This window comes from Gopherus flavomarginatus, chromosome 4, assembly GCF_025201925.1.
Source record: "Gopherus flavomarginatus isolate rGopFla2 chromosome 4, rGopFla2.mat.asm, whole genome shotgun sequence".
In the NCBI taxonomy this organism is placed as follows: domain Eukaryota; kingdom Metazoa; phylum Chordata; order Testudines; family Testudinidae; genus Gopherus; species Gopherus flavomarginatus.
The window spans coordinates 19,238,159-19,260,085 of NC_066620.1; the positions used below are offsets into that span (position 1 = coordinate 19,238,159).

At 41.4% G+C, this 21,927-nt stretch overlaps 1 protein-coding gene across 2 annotated transcripts in view; it reads left to right on the top strand.

The window, feature by feature from the left end:
• APLF (aprataxin and PNKP like factor) overlaps window positions 1-21,927 on the top strand; it is a 120,294-nt gene that overhangs the window by 32,646 nt on the left and 65,721 nt on the right. For both annotated transcript variants that reach the window (XM_050952136.1, XM_050952137.1), the window contains 4 exons: window positions 4,853-5,019; window positions 6,916-7,108; window positions 8,821-8,947; window positions 17,756-17,937. In XM_050952136.1, coding sequence (XP_050808093.1) covers window positions 4,853-5,019; window positions 6,916-7,108; window positions 8,821-8,947; window positions 17,756-17,937 — 669 coding nt within the window. The remainder of the gene's footprint in view (window positions 1-4,852; window positions 5,020-6,915; window positions 7,109-8,820; window positions 8,948-17,755; window positions 17,938-21,927) is intronic.

Consider the following 21,927-nt stretch of genomic DNA (forward strand, 5'->3'; position numbering starts at 1 on the left):
CATGATGCTTACAAAAAATCCTAACATAAATATGAGTTTAGATAAAGCAGTATAATTTGTGGACAAGCAGGATGTACAAAATAATGGCCCCGTGGGCTCAGAGAATACACGTCAGCTGTTGTTACTGAGGATGAGAAACAGGGTTTATCAGACCTGTAGCAAGCACAAAACTACTTTGTTTTGTAGAAATAACACATATTACAAACGAATTATGTAATGTAACTCAACTTAATTTGCAATAAAGTGAATAGTTAACTTTTTAACAAACACAAATAAATGTGTGAATAAGCTGAAAATGTATCTTGTAAATTTTTTTTCACTTCTGAAGTGTAGAGGAGAAGATAATTCCTATGGAAACAGACTGTGACACCACTGCATGCTTTAACTTTCAAGAAAACCTCTTTGGAAATCAGTAGAAAGCATACATGTAGGTCTAAAATCATTTTAATGAAGAGGTCTTACCGCAGTGGTCTTAGTCATGTGTAAAGATATGGAAAGCAAATTAAAGTGTGGATTGATTATATTTGCGTGAAGATGTAAGAATTTTATTAACAATCCTCCTTCTTTCTTGCTGCTTTCTTATCCAGGGTCAGTGTAACTACGGAGAGAAAACAAAACCAATAATTCATTCAGAAAATAATCCTGGTGTAATACCTGCACGTTTCATCTTCGAATAGTATTTCATGCTTACTGAATAATTAATAGTGGGCATAGGTTCTAAGAGATATCTCCAGGGCCTGATCTTTCCGTTGTTCTGAGATGCAGCAAAAGTAACGTGGTTCTTCAATGTAGGGGTGGGAAGGATTAGGGAACATGTGCAGGGAATGAGTGCCACTGTTTGTCATGAAGCACACTTCTGTGAGCCTCTTATGTACTGTTTGAGTACAGGGTAGGAGCAAGTAAGATGAAAGACTAGGATATCGAGAGCCTGCTCAAGGCAATCTGCCACTTTAGAGAACACTACAATATGCTGCCCCTGCCGTGCCACTCAAATTTGGTCTGGTGCCCCTCTATCATGATGGAGGGGGGTGGCTGGGCCAAATCTCCCAACCTAGGCAGCTGCCTAGCTTGCCTATAGTGAGAGTGGCCTCTTGAGTACGTGGATAGATCTGCTGCTCTCTGGAGGATTAGGGACACTGGAATTAGGAGTGCTGAGTGGCTCTGGTGCTTCTCTGTGACCTCGGGGAAGGATTCTACTGAATTTTACTCCTGGGAGTATTCTGTGCCAAACAAAAAAAAAAAAAGAATTTCTGCAAAATTCTGCCAATTTTATTCGTCAAATAAATATGGACGTTCCAGCATGGCACTGGGGAGCACAGGCCACTAGCTGCACAGAGGTGGACAGGCACAGACTCAGTATTGAGGCTGCACCCATCCCTGACACAGCTCAAGGACCAGGCCTGCCCCAGAAACACTCCAGGCCCCTGCCCCTCCATGCCAGTTGCACCCAGGTGTGGCCAGGCAGGCTCAGCAAGGCAGGATCCAAGTGTGGAGGGGCTTGGTGTGGGTTGAGAGGGTTCTGTGTGGGACAATCTGGATATGGACAGCTCAATTGGGGATCCAGGTGAGGGGGGATCTGGATGAACAGGGGCTTGTTGAGTGGGTTCTGGGTGCAACGGTAATGGGACTCTGCAGGGGGGTCCAGGTCAAGGTGGTTTGTGCTCAGCAAGGGAGGGTCTTGGTGTGGGGTGGATAGAGCTTGGCAGGGGGTTCTGGGTGTGGGGAGTCAGTGGGGGTTCCAGATACTGGTGGAGGGGTGCTCAGTGGAGTGGAGAACCAGGTGCATCTGGCTGGCGCTTGGTGGGGTGGGGATCTGGGTGTGGGTGGCTCGTGAGGGTGGTCCAAGTGCAGGGAGAGTGGGGCTCATCAGGGTGGGGAATTTCTGAGTGTGGGGGGGGATGAGGCTCGGTGAGGTGCATGAGGGAGTCTGGATGCACAGGGGTTGGGTGTATGGGGGAGCAGCTCCCTATACAGGGATCCCTCCCCTTGCAGCTGAGGAGTGATAGGTGCAGGAAGTGTGTGTGTGTGTAGGGAGTTTGCAGAGCTTCCTGCAGCCGAGGAAGAAATCTGGGGGTCAGTCTGACCTAGCCCCGGATGCCATGCAGGGAAAGAGGAAGTCCTGTGCTCCCAAGCCAAACTGGGACTAGCAGCTGATCCTGTCACAGGATAGGAGCCACCAGCCAGGTCTTCCCTAGTGCCGCCCCCTGCCCCACAGTAATTTACCTCTCTGCCGGCTGCCTTAGTTACCTGAAACATAGTGTTTTGGAGAGTCGTATGCCCGCTCTTGTGGCTTCCCCATCAAAAGTCATTCTTCTGTGGGGAAGCAAAGAAATCTGCAGGGACATAAATTCTGCGCATGTGCAGTGGCACAGAATCCCCCCCAGGAGTAGAATCTGCAAGCTTCTGAAAGTTTAGTCTATTCTGGCTTGTGTGGAAAATTAAACTACTGTTTGCCTTTCTTGCGTGGCTAACAACTTGACTGTAATTGAAAAACTTAGATCCAATGTCATGGCTTCCGAGTCATCACAGACCTCCAATCAGACTGCACATTTGAACAAGTTCTTCCTCAGACCTTCTTTGCTGTCTTCTTCTCCCAAAGCATTAGCTGTGTGACTTACACACAGTAGGCCCATATTTTCCCGTCTCAGACTGGCAGTTAATTGCTACTGTTCTTTTCTACCACTCTTCCTTCAGCCTCTTCTTTCCTCTGATTGGTTGCTCAGTGCTGCCATGCTTGATGTCGCTCAGGGTTTGTTTACTCTGCAGTACAATAGGAAAAACAGAGGTGTTAAATGACTTTATTGTTAAAATTGTTAGAGGTTTCGGGAGTTGTCTTCAAGCAGGATAATCATGGAGGGTCAATAATAGCTGAAGAAGGATAGGGTACAACTATTTTTTTTCTCAATTCCCTAGACACATCAAAGACAAATAATTACTTTAGCTTTTACATTTATCCTGAAGAGCACGCTGCCTTTTCTCTTGGCAGAGTTAATAGTTATTTTTCAAAAAATGTTTACAGTTAGAGGATTTTGGAACAGATCAGAAGATAAGATAAATGTGTCATGCTTCTGAAATTTAACCCTGTGCTTTTTATATTGCAGGAATAGAATCTTATTGTGATGTGTATATGCTCTAAGAACAGGGAAGTTTTCAGAGATCTTCACTTATTTTCTTGTCTAAATAAATTAAACAAAGTTCATACTGTTATCTGACTCCCCATCACTGAATTATTCATTTTAATTATTCTCTGTGAATGTGAATAAATGTCATCTGGCAACCAGTTAGAATTGCAGATAAATAGTGATTGCAAGCTTTGCAAATACAGCTTGCTGAATTGAACGGAGAAGCTGAGATGCTGACCTAGGTGACTTTATTGTATAGGGAACAATTGTAATGTTAAATTTAAAATTCCTCGTTTCACTGATTAGTAGTACCCATGTGCTTAATTTTATGCACTGGGAGCAGTTCCATTGATTCCAGCTGGACTGTTTAGTGTGTGATGCACAGTACATAGGTAAGTTGTTTTTTGCAGGATACAGGCCTAGCTCTTCCTAGCTGCAGGTGCTCCTAGCCCATTGGACAGTAGTTCTTATGTAAGCAAGCCCATAGCAGACATCAGTTTCTATAAGCTTTCTCTGTGAAAATCAAAGTAGTTTTGATAGCTAATAGAATTAAATGCACTAATTTCATGTATTTAATTCTAATGTATCCTGTCCTAAAATCTTAGATATTCACAAAGATGGGTAGTCTTGAAGTCTGACTGTTGAGACTAGAGAGATCAATAAAAAGTTAGTCTACAATCCATAGGCCCTAGGGAAACATACATTTCTGGGATCCTGCCTTCTAATCTGAATAACAACCACCACCTCTGGTTCCTTTTTTTGATTCTTTGCTGGTCCCAAAAGAGGCATTGTTTGCTATAATAGTCACAAAATGATGGGAAACGCAAGCATAAATGGGGGGAGGACATGGAGGAGGAGAGATGGAAAGAAGGGAAAAATACACTTCAGTGATGTTCCCTCCCATACATGCCACTGCAGTAAATTCCCATCCCAGACTGTACACTTAACTACCATTGGAGAAGGAAGTGGCTTCTTTACCCAGTGCCTCTCCTTTACTACGTTGGGAACGGAAAAGTGAGTTCCCGTTGCATGGTGGATGAGGAGGACTATCTCTTCCCACTCATCCACTGGTGCAGATGTGTGCGTGAACTGAAAAAACTTCGCTCACTTGAGTGAGTGGTGGCATTACTAGCACATGGGGTCACAATACTGCTTAAGTAAGTTAAGCTCTTTCAGTTCACGCACAGATCTGCATTGGCCAAAACAAAATGTTGATCGTTCTCCCCCTGCCCTCAAAATTGGGGTCCTTCTAGGCACGTGTCTAGTTTGCCATTGAGTTGCTCTGGTCCTATCTACAAAGTCTGATTAATCAAATGAGTCACTTGAAAGGGTTAGAATACTGAAAATGTTGGATTTTTTTCTACATTTTCCCTGGAATTAAGTCTTACCTAGACCTCTGGTGTAAAATTGGTACAGGAATTATTTCATCTTCATAGAACCGAAACAAACTTGAAATGTAAATGGAAATATCAACTCAGCCCTATAAATTCTATTGAGCAGCTACCAGCACATACATAATATCAATATAAAAAGGTTTATAAGTGGGAATAAATTGTTTTTTCTAATACTATACTTTTATTCTGTTTAACATGCTAACAACTATTCAAAGGTTGCAGCAATGTGTGGAATTGTGGTAGTAACTGAGTGAATGCATTGCTGTGTAATGTAAGCTACTAGGATTCCTATGGCATAGCATATGGTGTACTGATGTTCTGTTTTTAAATTGACAGGTCCATGTAAATCCTTGTTTTTATCAATCACCTGAGACTAGTCATCTATTACCACTGGAAACAGATGAATGGCACTCTTTGAGTCCAGGTGACAGCTTTTCCCTGTTAATAGACAAATACGTTTTCAAGGTCCTCTCTACACACTCAGATGTGGAAAGCACACTAAGGTAACGATATCCGATGTGGAAAAACCAATAGTAATACTATTTGTAATATAAACTTGTTAATTATAGTTTCTAAGGCACAACAGACCTTGAATGAACAAAAAATAAATCCGAACAAACATCTGCTTAAAGTCAAGTTTAAATTATTGTATCTCTTCATTAAGAACATAGAGGGAAAGCATGAAGTAACTAGATCAATCCATATCCGATATACACTGCGGTCCCAATCTTGGAGCCCCAGTGAGTGGTTTATTGTAGTATCTGGTGGGGAGGTTGTGGGAAACGAGAAACATGTACCTGCTTAATCATTCATACCTGTCAATGTTTTAATAAATAGAATCAACAGTGCTTTTGTATCCCACGGGTGAGATTTTCAAAGGCATGACACCCAACTCCCATTGAAAACCTGTGTTTTAGAAATTGTGGGGGAAACTGAACTTTACTTAAATAGGTAGTATAATGTTTAATGTAATTTTAATTTTAAAAAATAAGCTTTGGTTAACAACCAATAAAAAGATTCTACTTCCATACATCCTGATCTCACAAGTAGGAATCTTGATTTAGATGTGTAACCCCTTTCATCTAACTTTTTTTCTGGTAAGTGAGTTACAAAAATATTTATTGCTGGAGGAGCAGAAAAATGACCACAAACACCACTTTCCAGGGACAAGTGATTTGAAAGACTGAAACAATTACATTGCTGATGGGCACTGTACTTCAGATGGTTCCTGAACCAAAAACTACTGCATATCTTAATTTTTCAATTCACTGTGTGTTTTCTTTGATACTACACACTTTCCAAGTTGTGGAAAGGAGAGAGCTAGTAGACAGGCAAATGTTAAAGTACAGTCGAAGATCCTGAATCATATTTTAAACTCTTAGAAGTGTTTAAACTTCAGAATTTTGTTTAAAATGCACTTCTAGTTTTCCAAAAGGCATTATAGTTGTCCACAAGCCTCAGTGGAACAGCCAAAAAGATTTCTATTTTTGTTAAAAAGCAAAAACCTATGTGAAGATTGAAAAACATAAATAGATAAGTGTCAAATTTCGGCCTAGCGCAAATGTTTATCAATTACCTGCTGTTTTATGACAAAACAATGTATGTTGAATTATACAAGTAAGTAAATAGAAGTTCGACATATGCGCAAGTACCGTGCTGAATTAGGCCCCAAATGAAGAAGTGCATTTAATCTATTATATAAAATTTTGTTTACTATTTCTAATTTGTAAAGCAACAACAATCTGTACTATCTACTTGGAAATAAGCCAGTATAGCAGAATGAAAAATGAGCTACTGCTACTGGAATGGAAAATGAATATTTGAGAGATGGAAGCTGAGACTTAGTTTGCTTTTGTATCTGTTCTATTTTAGGATTTTATGCTGCTGATTACTACTGTAATATTTGTATCTTCTAGAATTTGAATAACACACTTCAAAAACTGTATTCATTTTATGGTAAAAATGATTATTTTCAATAACGCAGTAGTAGTATTGTAAGTTAACAGCTCCTACGGTTTAATGAAGGCAGAAACCAGTTTATTTTATGGTCAGTAATGCAAATCTAGTTTCACCTTGTCATACTGGGTTTTTGTATGGTCTTACCCTTAACCTTGGATCTTAAGCAGTGCTGACTGATGATTTGGTTGCTTTTAGGCAACCAAGTAGTTTGTTCCCTAAATACATCATACATAGTAAAAAATTGCCAACAGACTAGCACCATTAATATGTATGATAGATGCAATACAGTAGAGGTTTTTTGTTGGTCTCTTAATATCTGAAACTGAGGTTTGCCTCACATTATGGCATTTTAGTGAAAATAGACATTTAGAGTTCAAATAGATAAAGGAAGTTTTTGAGATTTTTTTTCCCACTAAAAGATGCGTTTTAATATACTATAGGAAAAATAGCAAGATTGCTGCAGATGAAACAGCAAATAAATCCTCTTCAAGTGGTCATCCTATCAAGATGTCTTGTGATCCATCTTTAGCAGAATTAACTTCATGTTCTAATAATAACATGCAAGTGAAAGCGCATTCTCTATTGGAAAGGACAGGAGAAATTCCAAAAAATGAGACTTCTTCCAAAAGTTCGGTGAGTGTTAATATCTGATTAAATATTGCAGCATGTCTGTATTTTTGGAAGGGTGGGCTGAAAGTCAGGTAATATGAAAATTGTTTTTGTTTTTGTCTCTGTACCTTTTTAAAGCCCTTCATGGGGGAGTAGGTTCTTTGACAAATCAAGAGGCTGTCTGAGAATTCATTATCTTGATTTTATTTACTATAATAGATTTCCAAAAAAATTGTGGCTGTCACAAAAGCCTTAAGCTGACATGCCTGAGCTTTTCCTTATACTTGCAGCACTATAAGCAGGTGCAAAGCAGTAAAAGATTTCTTCAGAACAAAGAATGGCTTTGTTAGTGAGTGATATCAGAAATAAAATTTGTATTTTGTGGGAGAAACAAGTGTTGAGTTCTGCTTATGTCCTTACAAATCCTGTTGTGTTCCAAAGCAGTGTGATATACTGGAAAAAAGTGTAAGGTCAGGGCTCTGACTATGAACAGGAATGTGCCCCCAAAGCCATTGCTTAGGGGAATGTACAGCACAACACAATGCTTGTACCCGGCTGAAAAGCCTCTGAAGTTCAGTCTCCTCACGTGCACTGCATCTAGAACCACGGACACACTGTTCTGGGGCTAGGTCAGGGAAGATCCACATGTATTGTTCACACAGCTTCTTCCACTTGGTTACAGCTCTGGAGTTGTGTGTTCACGGTCAGACAGAATATAGAAAAAAGGTTCATATTACCCTGCCTTTGTAGTATTAATGTTTCCTTGTGTTTGTGGTAAAGAGGCTTAGAGCCAGAATTTGCAAACAACAGATTTTTCAAAAATCTGTCTTGTTATCTTACTGTGGCTGAGTAAAATGGCTTTCAGTGTAATTACTGAGAGGCCAATTTTATTTTATTTTTACTACTGTTGCTTTTCTAATGGAGGAAGCAATGTCGTGCAAAGACAGCCACGCAGGATGATTGCTCTTTAATAATATGCTGTCGCTGATATTTTTCTTTATAAGTACAATTGAAATGCCAGCCTTCGTCACACTTACAAGACTTCCAAAATATATTTTACCCCTTCTTAAAAGCAGAGGTTGTATTGGTTTAAAACTGTCAATGATCGTGTCATAAACAGAGTCTGTATATTTTTCTTGTATCAGAGGGATAGCCGTGTCAGTCTGGATCTGTAAAAAGCACAAAGATGTTAGTCTTTAAGGTGCCACAGGACTCTTTGTTTATTTTTCTTGTTTCTCTAGCCCAGTTCTGGCGTCTTTGTTTCTGAGCATAAATTAGCAAGGAGTGAAATAGCCACTTGAAAAATGTCGAACTTTTTTGCATCTCCTGTTCTGCATAATAATTCACTGTTCCTTACTCTCACTGTCTCCAGGCTTTCTGATGCTTCAGTGGGCACAAGCCATGTGGCATCAGTGGCAAGGTATCAGTGAGATCTTTTATGAACCTTTTGGTCTGTAAATGAACGTGGGCTTTCTTCCAAGGGTTAAGGAGTAAAGAGTGGCTTCTTTAAATACTGATTGGCTAAGAGAGTAGGCGGTGCCAAAATGTTCAGCATTATGACTGGCTTTTGCTTCTGTTAAGCTATACCTACAAGAAAACCAGATCCGTTCAGGCTGTTTATGAAGACAAAGCTGCTTACAAATGTCTTTTGAACCAAGTCTTTTTTTCATAGTTTTTGTATCCTAAAACTAGGAGGATAAAAGTACTGTGGTCCTAATCAACAAACGTTATTTCAGTTGTTTTCTGCTAGTTGTAATGAAAATGAGGAGCTAAAGCCTGTCTGGAGGAAAAGGATGCTTCCATCTTGGATGTTGCAAGGAGACCTCATGGTTCAAAGTCTTTCAATTCCAGTCCCTAAAAGAGGTAGGTTAGTAATGAATACAAAATACTTTCCTTAGGATAATATGCATATTTTCTGCTTTGATCTCTTCTGACCATCAGTATGGTAAAGTGTGGATATAAACTGATTATTTTTCCTCCATGGAATCCTCTTTACATTCCTCTATAGTTTGACAGATGACTGACCATACTCACTTCTATTGCTTCCTTTGTCGCACGTTATGGTCTCTGATGTTTGCAGCATGGATCCAAAGAGAGGGTGAAACTTTTATTCTGACCTGTAAGCCTGACATAGGGGGCACATTTGCCTTCCTAAAAGCTTGTTAACAACTTCTTTCTTTTACATGTTTGGTTTTGTTAATGTTTTTTCTTGACAGATTACACCTTGATGACAGGTTTACCTGTATAACAGTTCTGGTCAGTTTTATAGTTCCTGTAGTTCAAAAAAAAAAAAAAAAAAAAAGGTGTCTTGAAGTTTTTTCCCCAAATTTCAGCAGCATCAGCAATCTTTCTGCAGTTTGTCCAAGGCTATGGAAACAGGCTTCAGTGTATTTAGCACATCTTCTACATTTCTCTTTAGTTTATTGTTGTCTACTTATATCATTCTCTAGTACACAGAATGGGCAGGGGGGCAAGGTAATATCTTTTATTGAACCAATATCTGAGCTACACACCTTGTCTCCCTAATAGCCTGGGACCAACACGGTTACAACAACTCTGCGAAGAATCCTGTGGCACCTTATAGACTAACAGACGTTTTGGAGCATGAGCTTTCGTGGGTGAATACCCACTTCCTCAGATGCATGTAATGGAAATATCCAGGGGCAGGTATATATATGTGAGCTAGCAAGCAAGCTAGAGATAACGAGGTCAGTTCAGCCAATTACAGAACCAGTTTCTCCTCTCTTGGTTTTCACACCTCAACTGCTAGAACAGGGCCTCATCCTCCCTGATTGAACTGACCTCGTTATCTCTAGCTTGCTTGCTAGCTCACATATATATACCTGCCCCTGGATATTTCCATTACATGCATCTGAGGAAGTGGGTATTCACCCACGAAAGCTCATGCTCCAAAACATCTGTTAGTCTATAAGGTGCCACAGGATTCTTTGCTGCTTTTACAGATCCAGACTAACACGGCTACCCTCTGATACTTAACAACTCTGCGATTTACCAGTATAGGAAGACATGGGCGACAGCCCATAAGAATGATGCAAAAATGAGTTCGCTATCCAGATTGTTCAGACATATCCTCAGCATCATCTTCAAAGCCATTGCCTTCTGAGAAGCATGTTTCATAATATTTCATTATGAGAACCAGACCTTGCATCTCTTTGCTGCACTGTTTATATTTGGCACATGTTTCTTCTTTTTAACCTGATGTACAGGAATTTGTTGACGAGATTCCCGAATGGGGTCTTTTTTTATGACTCGCAGCCAGTGCTGTTTTTTTTCTCCAGTTTCCAGATGTTGAAATCAACACAGGCTGCACTCTGAAGAATGTTGCCCCTTCTTCCCATAGCGTCCTTTGCTCTGACACCAGCGTTGCTTCTTTCTGGTTGCACATGTTGCTCCTTCTCTCTTGTTACATAACTCCCCTGTTTGTTCGCATCTCCATCTGTGTATGCATGCAAGGAGCTTCAGGAAGGACATTAATTTGAAGTGCCTTGAAGCAAGGGGTGGTAGTTAGTGGGCAGATCAGTGTTTTTCCACGAGCTAGAGATAAGTTTTCATGGTGGGTGGAGTCATAAATATTCAGAATTTGAGAACTGAGCCAAGCAGAGCTCAGATTGGGAGAAGAGTATGAGTCCTTGCAGGTGGGCTCAGTGAATGATCCTGATGAGATGCATGATAACATCTCCTGGCATCAGAAGCCAGGTCCCAATGCCTGGGATAAGTTTGCCAGCCCCTGCATCCCCCACAAATTCTAGCCCAAGTACATGCCATATTTATAAAGTTTGACCTCAAAAGTTAGATGCTTTCCCACTTATTCTTTCTTTACATAGAAAAGCAGTTTTTAACTCAAAGTTTTTGATAGAGGTTCATGCATCTTGCATAGTGATAGAGGCTTCAGCATATTTGTATTTTATTTAAACGTTTTAGGTGATTATAATAAGTTGAGCCTTACCATATTTTGTATTAAATTCAGATTTCATTTTAGACAGCTTTATTTTTAAAATGAAAAACTCATAATTTAAATAAAATTTAAAAATCAGATTTCAATGTAAAAAAAGACAACTTTTTTTTCCAAAAAAATCATCAATTTTTATCCATCCTGGATGAGAGGCAGCAGTGCAAGCCCATCTGCCCGGTGGACGAGACTACTAGGGTAGCTTCCTCCTAGAGTTGTTACTGCTTGCTAACCTCCCAAGAATCTGGGAGTTGCTTGAAGAAGCCAGGAAGGCTATTCATCAGAGACAGGAGTTCAGAATCGTACTTTTGCCAGTATATTAGGTCCAATTTTGGAAGTACCAACTTCTTTGGAAAATGAAAATATTGTAAATGCTTTTTTGGTAAAGACCATCATTATTTTATAGTTCGTCATGGTAACTTACCATTGTTTTGATGTTTACAAATAGAAATTACTGGAGAGATTCACGTCTATGATGGTGAATGACACTTGGGTGCTGATTACCTCGTTTCAAATTGTTCAGTCATCCACCCCATCCGATCAGATAAAAACCTCTAGAATTCTTCTCATATAATGGTAAATACTGCCACTTTCCTGTAAGTGGGTAATAACAAAACCATTCCATATTGGTCATGTGTTGTCCTATTTATGATTCAGATATGAGTATTAATATCATTTAGTATCACTGAGGGGGAAGCATATTAAAATGTGGTCTGTTAGTTGAATTCAATATGACACAGGGTACAGCGTCAGTCTATTGATATTTGACAAGGAAAAAGATGAAGCTGTCATTGACTTCAGTGTTAAAAAAATTTAACACGTAGGCTTCTGATGTACTGGACCATTGCCTATCAAACTGACCAATATGGTCTCACTGTTTCTTTGTGCTCCCTCTTTGTATCATGCTGTCCTCTGTCTTCTGCTTAGGTTGTAAGTTCTTTGGGGCAGGGGCTGTGTTTTTGTTCTGTTTGTACAGTGCTAGCACAGTGGGGTCTTGGTGCATGACTGGGGCTCCTAGGTGATACGATAATACAAATAATAAATGAATCTGACTTTAAAATGCTAACAACAATCCAGGGAAAGCGGTTGTTTGGGTGCTGATTGCTGAGAATCTTCCTCTTTAATGGTTTATAGGCATAAACTGAGTGGTGTTCTTTGAGTAGTGTTCCTGTGGGTGCTCCACTCTAGGTTTATTCACGCCCCTACACCTCTGTTCTCAGATTTTTTGGTAGTAGTGTCTCCTTGGTCCGCACATGTGCCCTGTCCATCTCATGCTCTGCTTTGGTGCTAAATAGTGCTGTGTGGGCAAACCGCCTTCAGTTCCTTCTCAGTCGCCTTTGGCCTGCGACAGAGCCTTAGCAGAGTCTGAGTTCAGAGTTCCTTATCTATATCTTATTTTGTTTCTCAGTTACATCAGTATCAAGTACTTTGGTCCTGCAGAAGACCAGAATGACATCTAATGGCCATTTGTCGGAGCTCGCTTCATTGGTACTGACCACTACTCTGATACTGCAGGAATTTTATTTCCTGTAAAGACTTACTAGTCTTGGAGATGCCTTACTTGTCTCTGCTCAGCACAGACATGATCTTGGTACTGTTCACATCTTGGTCCCTGACTTACATGTAGTACCAAGGCAATCTCCCCCAGCATCCATGACTGCTCCACCTCTGTCAAGCAATGATGAAGAGGAGGAGGAGGAGGATTTATATTCCGTGTTTGTGGAAGACTCCTCATTACAATATCACAGAACTAGCCAGCCCCAGTTTACCACCATGGGAAACACTGTCCACCCAGTTGGTAAGGACACCCTTGCACCAGCTCAGTGGCCATACTGGGACCCATGGGCAGCCTATAGGCACCAATTCTTGAGGCATCCTAGTGTCACCCAAAGGAATAGAGGACGACAGTCTCCTTCAGTTTAGTTATCCAGGCCCCCGATCCTAAAAAGGAGTCATTTGAGTAGCAGGAAGAGAGACTAGACAAGGAGGCTACTCCTATGATCAACATCTCATCATCCTTTCCTGATGAAGCCATTGTATCTCCCCCACCGGTCCTGGCAGACAACTTCAGACAGTTTCAAGATCTCATTAAGAGAGTAGTGGATTCACTACAAGTTCTGCTTGAAGAAGTGAGGCTGTCAGAACACAAGCTACTAGACATCTTGCATACTTCATCATCAGCTTACATTGCACTCCCTGTCAATGAGGCCCTGCTTGACAAGCACAAACTATGTGGCAGATACTAGATACAATACCTTCCACATGCAAGGGAGCAGACAAAAATATTATGTTCCCTCCAAGGATATCAACTTTTTATTTTCTCACCCATCCCCGAATTCTGTTTTCATTGACATTGTAAATGAATGTGAAGACAGCACCACGCTAAATTGACACCATTTGACAAGGACTGGAAACAACTGGATTTATTTGGGCAAAAATCATATTCATCAGTGACCCTACACTTTAGGATTGCTAATTACCAAGCCCTTATGGCAGTGGTGGGCAACCTGCAGCCCGTCAGGTTAATCCGCTGGCGGGCCGCGAGACAGTTTGTTTATATTGACCATCCACAGGCACGGCTGCCCGCAGCTCCCAGTGGCCATGGTTCGCCATTTCTGGCCAATGGGAGCTGCGGGAAGTGGCATGGCTCACAGGAATGTGCTGGCTGCTGCCTCCCGCAGCTCCATTGGCCAGGAACGTGAGCCGCGGCCACTGGGAGCTGCAAGCGGCTGTGCCTATGGACAGTCAGTGTAACAAACTATCTTGCGGCCCGCCAGTGGATTACCCTGGCGGGCCGCCGGTTACACACTACTTCCTTATGGCAAAATACAATCATATCAACTCCTCTAAGTTAAACGCCTTCATCAGATATCTTCCAGCTGATCAAAGAGAATAGTTTCAGGCACTCATTGCTGAGGATCAGCTCCTTGTGAAGACATTGCTGCAGGCTTCTCTAGATGCTATTGATACAGCTGTTCGCTCCATCTCAGCAACAGTGGTTATTTGGAGAGCTCCATGGCTTCACCTTTTTCTCTTTCCAAAGGAGGTGCAATCCATGGTGAAAGACCTCCCATTCGAGGGATCCAAATTATTTGCAGAAAGAACAGAGGAATCCCTTCACACATTAAGACTCTAGAGTAATGTTGCATTCCCTGGTAATTTACACACCTTCACAAAAAAGGAGATACAGTAAGTTCCAGATGGCACAGAGATCCCGACCAGCTCAATTTCCTCCTCCCCAGTGGTATTATGAACCCCAATGGAAATGACAAAGACTACAAAAATGGAAACTAGCTGCTCTACGATCATCAACATCACAGCCATCAAGATCTGAACACCAATGTTGATCGGTTGGTCGACGCCCCAAGTTACCACTGCCACTTTTATTTGCTGCAACAATCAACATCTGCATCCATTTGGTGACCACCTTGTTCTTTCATCAAAACTGGAACACATAATCACAGACAAGTGGGTATTGGAGATCATCTCCCTGGGATATTCAGTTCACTTTTACCTCCCTCTCCCCTGCCCACCCCCACCTATCCCTCTTCAGGGACCCTGCCCAGGAGCACCTTTTATGTCAGGAAACAAACTATTTTCTGGACCTTTCTGGACCTAGGTGCTAGAGAACCAGATATTAGACTTAAAAATTATGACCTAGAACCAGTTGAAAAAATTCCCTTTTTATTTCCATGAAGATTTTAAATAAAACATTTTTTGTTCATTTTTTTCAATGATTCAATATAAAATAAATTTGAAATTTTTCATTTATCTTCCATTCTCCAAAAAACCCACCTTTCCCTTTCTCTCATTTACTTCTTCCCCCTGTTTTTCCTAGCTTGCTCCACTTGCTGCACTGTTCCTTCAGTGTGCGCTAGTGCATCAGGAGTGGGACTATATCCCTGGCTTCCCCTCTTCCTCTTCCCTCTCTCCTTTATGGCACTGTGTACCCCAGAAGAAGTAGACACGCAGTGAGAGGGACTGTAGATTTTGCCTGGTTTGTGCAGGCTGCAAGAGGAGCAGAGGATTCTCTATTCACATTCCCACTCACTGCTGCCTGGTGTAATGGCTAAGCAGAAAGTGTCTCTCAAATAACTCCTATAAATAGGCCTGCCAAATTCACGGTCATGAAAAACGCATTATGGACTGTGAAATCTGGTCTCCCCTAGTGAAATCTGGTCTTTTGTGTGATTTCTCCTCTACTATACAGACTTCATGGAGGAGACCAGTGTTTCTCAAATTGGGGGTCCTGACCAAAAAGGGAGTTGCAGGGGGTCACAAGGTTATTTTAGGGGGATCGCGGTATTGCCATCCTTACTTCAGCACTTCTGCCTTCATAGCTGGGAGGCTGGAGAGTGGCAGCGGCTGGCCAGGTGTCCAGTTTTAAGGCAGTGCCACGCCAGCAGCAGCCCAGAAGTAATCGTGACAATACCATACTATGCCACTCTTACTTCTGCGCTGCGGCCTTCAGAGGCCGAAGGGTGGCAACTGCTGACCGAGGGCCCAGCTTTGCAGGCAACACCACAGAAGTAAGGGTGGCAGTACCGCACTCTGTCATCCTTACTTCTGCACTGCTGCTGACGGTAGCTCTGCCTTCGGAGCTGGGCTCTCTGCCAGCAGCCACTGCTCTCCATCTGCCCAGCTCTGAAGGCAGTGCTGCCATGAGCAGCACTGCAGAAGTAAGGGTAGCAGTACCGCAACCCCCTACAATAACCTTGTGACCCCCCACAACTCCTTTTTTGGGTCAGGACCCTACAATTACAACACTGTGAAATTTCATATTTAAATAGCTGAAATAATTAAATCTACAATTTTAAAAATCCTATGACTGTGAAATTGACCAAAATGGACAGTGAATTAGGTAGGGCCCTAACTATAAAGCAGTATATTTAGCGGAATCAGGTTTACTATAGGAACTTGCTTGTGTAAACTTTAAAGATCTACAATGTTTCATGATACTCTTGTATGAAAGACACTATATAAAAGACACATTGTACAAGCTATTTACCTGACTGTTATGCCACTACATAGTTAATAAGCTACAATATCAGCCAAATAAGAGAGTCCAGTATGTCTTCTGTCATACACTGAATCTCTTTCCCTTAATCATTCTTATGAAACCCCCTTCTCAAATCCTCTATTCATAGCAGTTAATTTTGTATATTCAAATTTAACAGGGAAAACACTAAGTAAAGACTACTGTATTCAACTGAAACTGCAGCGGGAGTGTAGCTAGTCAGTATGTAACTACCTGACTTGGCCAAAATAACTCAGCTCAACACCTCTTATCTTAGGAAAATTGTTGATTCTTAATATGACCAGGATTTGTCATCATAGCATCAGGAAATCATAGAACTGTAGGATTAGAAGGGACCATAAGGGTCATTTAGTCAAACCCCCTGCCAAGATGCAGGATTTGTTGTGTCTAAACCATCCAAGACCAATGGCTATCCATCCTCCTTTTGAAAACCTCCAGTGAAGGAGCTTCCATGACAACCGGAGGCTGTCTGTTCCATTGTTCTACTTACAGTTAGCAAGGTTTTCCTGAGATTTAATCTAAATTTGCTGTGCTGTAGTTTGAACCCATTGCCTCTTGTTTTGCCCTCTGTGGCAAAAGGGAACAACTTTTCTCCATCCTTTTTATGGCAGCCTTTCAAGTATCTGAAGACCGCTATCATATTCTCTGCCCCCGCCTCCCTTCTCCTCTTTTCCAAACTAAACATACCCAGTTCCTTCAGCCCTTGCTCATATGGCTTGCATTCCATCCCTTTGATCATCGTTGTCACTCCCTTCTGGATCCTTTTCAGTTTCTCAACATCCTTTCTATATGTTGGTGACCAAAACTGGACACAGTACTCCAGCTGACACGTCACCAGCACAGAACAGAGTGGCACGATCACCTTCTGTGACTTGCATGCTATGCTTCTGTTAATGCAACCAAAAATTGCATTTACCCCCCAATCTGTATTTGTGCATTTGGTTTTTCTTCCCTAAGGGTAGCACCTTACATTTGTCTTTGTTGAGTTTCATTTTGTTTATAGCCCAGTTCTCCAGTTTATCAAGATCTCTTTGAATTTTAGCTCTATCCTCCAAAGTGTTTTCAAGCCCCAGGTTTGTCTCATCTGGAGATCAGATCAGTTTGCTCTCTATTCCTTAATAAAGATGTTAAACAACACCAAACCCTGAACAGATCCCCGTAGAACCCCACTTGTGACCTCCCACCAATCTGACATCATTCCATTACTAGTTACTCTTTGTTTGTGGTTGTTTAATCAATTATGTATCCACTTAATAGTGGTACTGCTGAGCCTGCATTTATTTAGCTGACTTATCAGAATGTCATGTGGGACTGTGTCAAGGCCTTGCTGAAGTCCAGGTATATTATGTCCACTGCATTTCCCCCATCCACCAAAACAGTTACTTTATCAAAGAAGGAAATCAAGCTGGTTTGGTATGATTTGTTAGTAAATCCATGGTGGCTGCTATTGATTACCCCTTCATCCTCCAGGTATTTTCAAATTGAATGTTTTATACCTTGCTCTAGTAGCTTCCCAGATATCTAAGTCAGGCTGACTGGTCTATAGTTTCCCAGCTCCTTTTCACGTTAGCCTTTCTCCAGTCTTCTGGGACATCTCCTGAGGTCTTGAAGGTTGCATTCAAGGTTGGATCCCATAAATGTCCTCTTTTTCTTTTTCTTTAAGGTGGTGGAGTAACAAGAGGGAGAGGAAAAAGCGATATGGAACCATCAAAGTCAAGAGCAAATGTGCAGGGGAGAAAACGGTTAGCTTCTGAAGAGCGTTTAGGGGATATCAAAGAGATGGAACAGGATCAGGGAAAAAAGAGCAAAACTACTGAAGAGGAAGCCACTGTCCCCCCATCATGGGTAATGTTTTTGTATGTTGCTGAGCTCCATTATTTCAAGTATTATTGAAGTGCAGTTAGCAATGTTAGAGCTTTAAAATTGGTTCGTCTCTTGCATCATAACTATCTTCAGCTTTTTATCTCATGATAAAATGTTTATTCCAGAGAAAACTTGCCTTCCCAGTGTTGTACAAACTAGAAACAGGAATTACTATGTTTAGGGTAAAACAAGAAACCTAGGATATAAAGTACTGTTAAGGTTCTTCTGTCGGTAAACTGCCACCCCTAGTGCTAACTGTGCTACCCATATCCGTGTTTTGGGGTTCAGAAACTGAAATATACCATAGGACAATCTGAAGGCTTTTAAAAATTAGTGGTAATAATTTTGTAGTATTTTATGTTTTAATCACATTTACTAATGGTTGTTTTCCAACATATGTTAGAAGTTAACAGATTTTCTGTAATTTTTCCTCTTATTGATGGTTGTTTTTTCTGATACTTTTACCTTCTTTGAATTTGTTCAGGTGTTTGTGCGGTTGTTGTTTTGTTTTGTTTTTTGATCGGTAGCCCCATTTACAAGTGTTGAGATTTTTTCAGGGAAGAGTGGAAGGGGATTTATTTTTAATAGCAATGATTTATTGTAAGATATAGTTTTCTTGTCCTCGTATGTTTTTGTGGCTTGTATGATCACCTTCTGAAATGTTATTTACCTCAATCTGTAGTTCTAAGACTTCTTTATGGCTTCTGCTCCACTATCATAAAAATTCCATAAATTTTCTCTAGCTCACAGAGGAGGCAGGATTGTCTGATTTCTCCATTATCTAATTTCTGATGCTGAATCCATTGCTGTGCAATCTGAGTAATTTAATATATTAGTATCAGAGGGGTAGCCGTGTTAGTCTGGGTCTGTAAAAGCAGCAAAGAGTCCTGTGGCACCTTATAGACTAACAGACGTACTGGAGCATGAGCTTTCGTGGGTGAATGCCCACTTCGTCGGATGCGTGTGACGAAGTGGGTATTCATCGGCTGCATCTGGCGAAGTGGGTATTCACCCACAAAAGCTCATGCTCCAATACGTCTGTTAGTCTATAAGGTGCCGCAGAACTCTTTGCTGCTTTTAATATATTAGTGAGCACAAGAAGATCTCTCTGTTTTTTCCCTTCCTCTATATCGTAAGAAGCTTTTGTTATAGGGTATCTTGGTTTTTAGATTTTAATATGTGATTTTGGTGGAGGTGCTGAAAGTGTGGGAAAACTAGGTCAGGAAACTGGGCTTTACATTTTCTTTGGAAGGCACGCAGATCTATGGTCATTCTGATCTCTTCCAGAAATGAGTTCCACAGTTGTTGACTAGTTGCCAACAAAGCTGTCTCCTGTGTACGGATCTCAATCTTTGGGTTTCAGTGGAATTTATCTGTTGTGGGATGTCATGATCAGTGACTGGCCCCTAAGGTAACCTGGGCAAATTTAATTGGAGTGCTTTAAAAATTAAGACAAAAATCTTGAATTTGACTTAGCGTTCAACAGGAAGCTAGTGAAGAAAATTGATCATGGTGTGACATGCTCTTGACTCAGTGTTGCTGTGTGAGCACGCTGCTGTGTTCTGAACCAATTGAAGCTCTTTTAAGGCTGTCAGTTCTGTTTCTAGATCCAGGATGTTGCGGTAATCAAGACTAGAGGCTGCAAATGCATGGAACACTATGGTTAATTTTGAATCTTGCAGATGGAAAGATGTAGATAGCCATGGAAAAAGCAAAAATTGCCACCTTTTCTCAAACGTAAGTTATGAAATCCTCCAATTTCTGCAGCTAAGGCATAGATTTGCAAGAATTCCTTGTGCTTGAGTGTCTGCCTGTGCTGTTGCCTTCAGTGCTTGAGTTTTCTTCTTTCCTTCTCCTTCTGTCTCAGGTTATCTGAGACCCATGGTGATCTGGGAGATGAGGGGAATGGACAACTCTGTTTTAGCCTCAGTGGCTACGTTTAATGAGTCGTCATAGTGTCATTTATTTCATGTCTTTTTTTTGTGGGCTGGAATTTCCTAAAAAGGTTTTTTGAGATTAGACTAAATCATTGTCTTTTGTGAGTGGGCCATTTTAGTAGCTTCTTGTTGTTTGGGCGCGGGGAACTTTCTGATCTCACTCCAAAGCAGGTGCCTGTTGATCAATAAGCTTTTCCTGTCTTATCTGTATCCATGTCCTGGGCAAAAACTAGCTCATGTGTAAGCTGTTTTTTTGTTTGTTTGTTTGTTTGAAGTACTACTAGGGTGACAAACTGAGAAGTAAAATGATAATGAGTTAACAAACACTGTTGAAAGAACTTTTGTTATCTGGCAGCGGAAGTCATCATTTTATTGTCAAAATAGTGGCTGTTTTGAGTTTTCATAAACACAGAGCGTGACATACAGTATGTGCATTAGTTTTGTTTTGCTACACAGAGAAAACAAGAATTCACATTGCAACTTCTGCAATACGTTGTCACCATTATGCATTTTCTTTCTTCCTGCTTGAACTGTAAACATAATTACTGGCAACTAATTACAAAAAAGCCACATTTTGTGATGAGATAATGAGACTTTCCCTGAAAAATGTTTGTCTTTGAACGTCTATTTAAAAAAAAAATCATAAAAAGAAAGTCTTCTACCAGTCATTTTATTTTATTTTAATGGTTTAAAGATCTTTCTAACATCAAAATTAACGTGAATTTATCATCGTGGGCCTGTCAAAGATTTTTTTTAACTATGCATTTTCAGCCCTTAAACTACACTGTGATCAGTTTACACTGTGAACACTGCCCATGTTATTTTACCTTTAATGTGTTTACCTTGGAATGAGCTCATCATAAAGAGCTTAAACCTTATGGATTGTTTCTTGTCTCTTGATGTAAAAATATTCAGTTTGCCAGTCTTAGTATTTTAAACGTGGACTTAGAAGTGTTAACAACACCCTCTGGTGAGGAGAAAGATCGCATGGAGCATTCCTTATAATGGGGGTCAGCAACCTACGGCAGGCGCACAAGCTGATTTTTGATGGCATGAGGTGCGGGCTAAGCCGCTCAGCCCGCCGCTGCTCTGGGGTTCCCACTGCTGGCCCCTTGCCAGATGGAGTCCCGCCGTCGGTCCCACTCAGCACCTGCAGCTAGCCTGGGTGAAGGAACCCCAGGCTGGCAGCGGGCTGAGACCCCAGCTGGCAGGAGCCAGAGGCCGAAACCCCAGACCGGGGAGGGCTGAGCTGCTGTATTGCTGCTTTGGAGTTCCCGCTGCTGACCCCTTGCCAGCCAGGGTCCCACCGCCAGTCCCACTCAGCGCCCGTTGGCAGTGGGCTGAGACCCCAGCTGGCAGGAGCCTGCGGCCAATACCCCAGAGCTGGGGCAGGCTGAGCCGCTCAGTCGCTGCTCTGAGGTTCTGGTTGCTGGCCCCTTGCTAGCTGGGGTCCCTGCCGCAGCCCCAGTCACCTTGCTTCCTGTTGGAGTTCCAGCGCAGGCCCCCTGCCAGACACTGTCCAGGCCTCCGGCCCTGCTCAGCCCTACCAGCTGCCAGCTCCACTCGCCTCAGCTGCCGATCTGGGGTTCCAGCTGGTTAACAGCTGATCACTCAGAAGCTAAGATCTGCATTTTAATTTAATTTTAAATAAAGCTTCTGAAACATTTTGAAAACCTTGTTTACTTTACATACAACAGTAGTTTGGTTATATATTATAGACTTATAGAGAGACCATCTCAAAGATGTTAAAATGTATTACCAGCACATGAAGCCTTATATTAGAGTGTATACATGAAGATTTGGCACACCACTGCTGAAAGGTTGCCAACCCCTGCCTTATAAGGACCACTAGGCCTAGTAGAAAAGTTAGTTCCTTAGTGCAGTCGTAGAATTAGAACAGAAAGTCTTTTCTCTTTAAATAGTACATTTTCCACCATTTACTCTCTATCAAAGTACAACCTCTGCATTAGGCAGAGAAGACATGGCTTATACTCTCCCAGGACTTGAAAAATTAACCATGCACCTACCAGTTGGA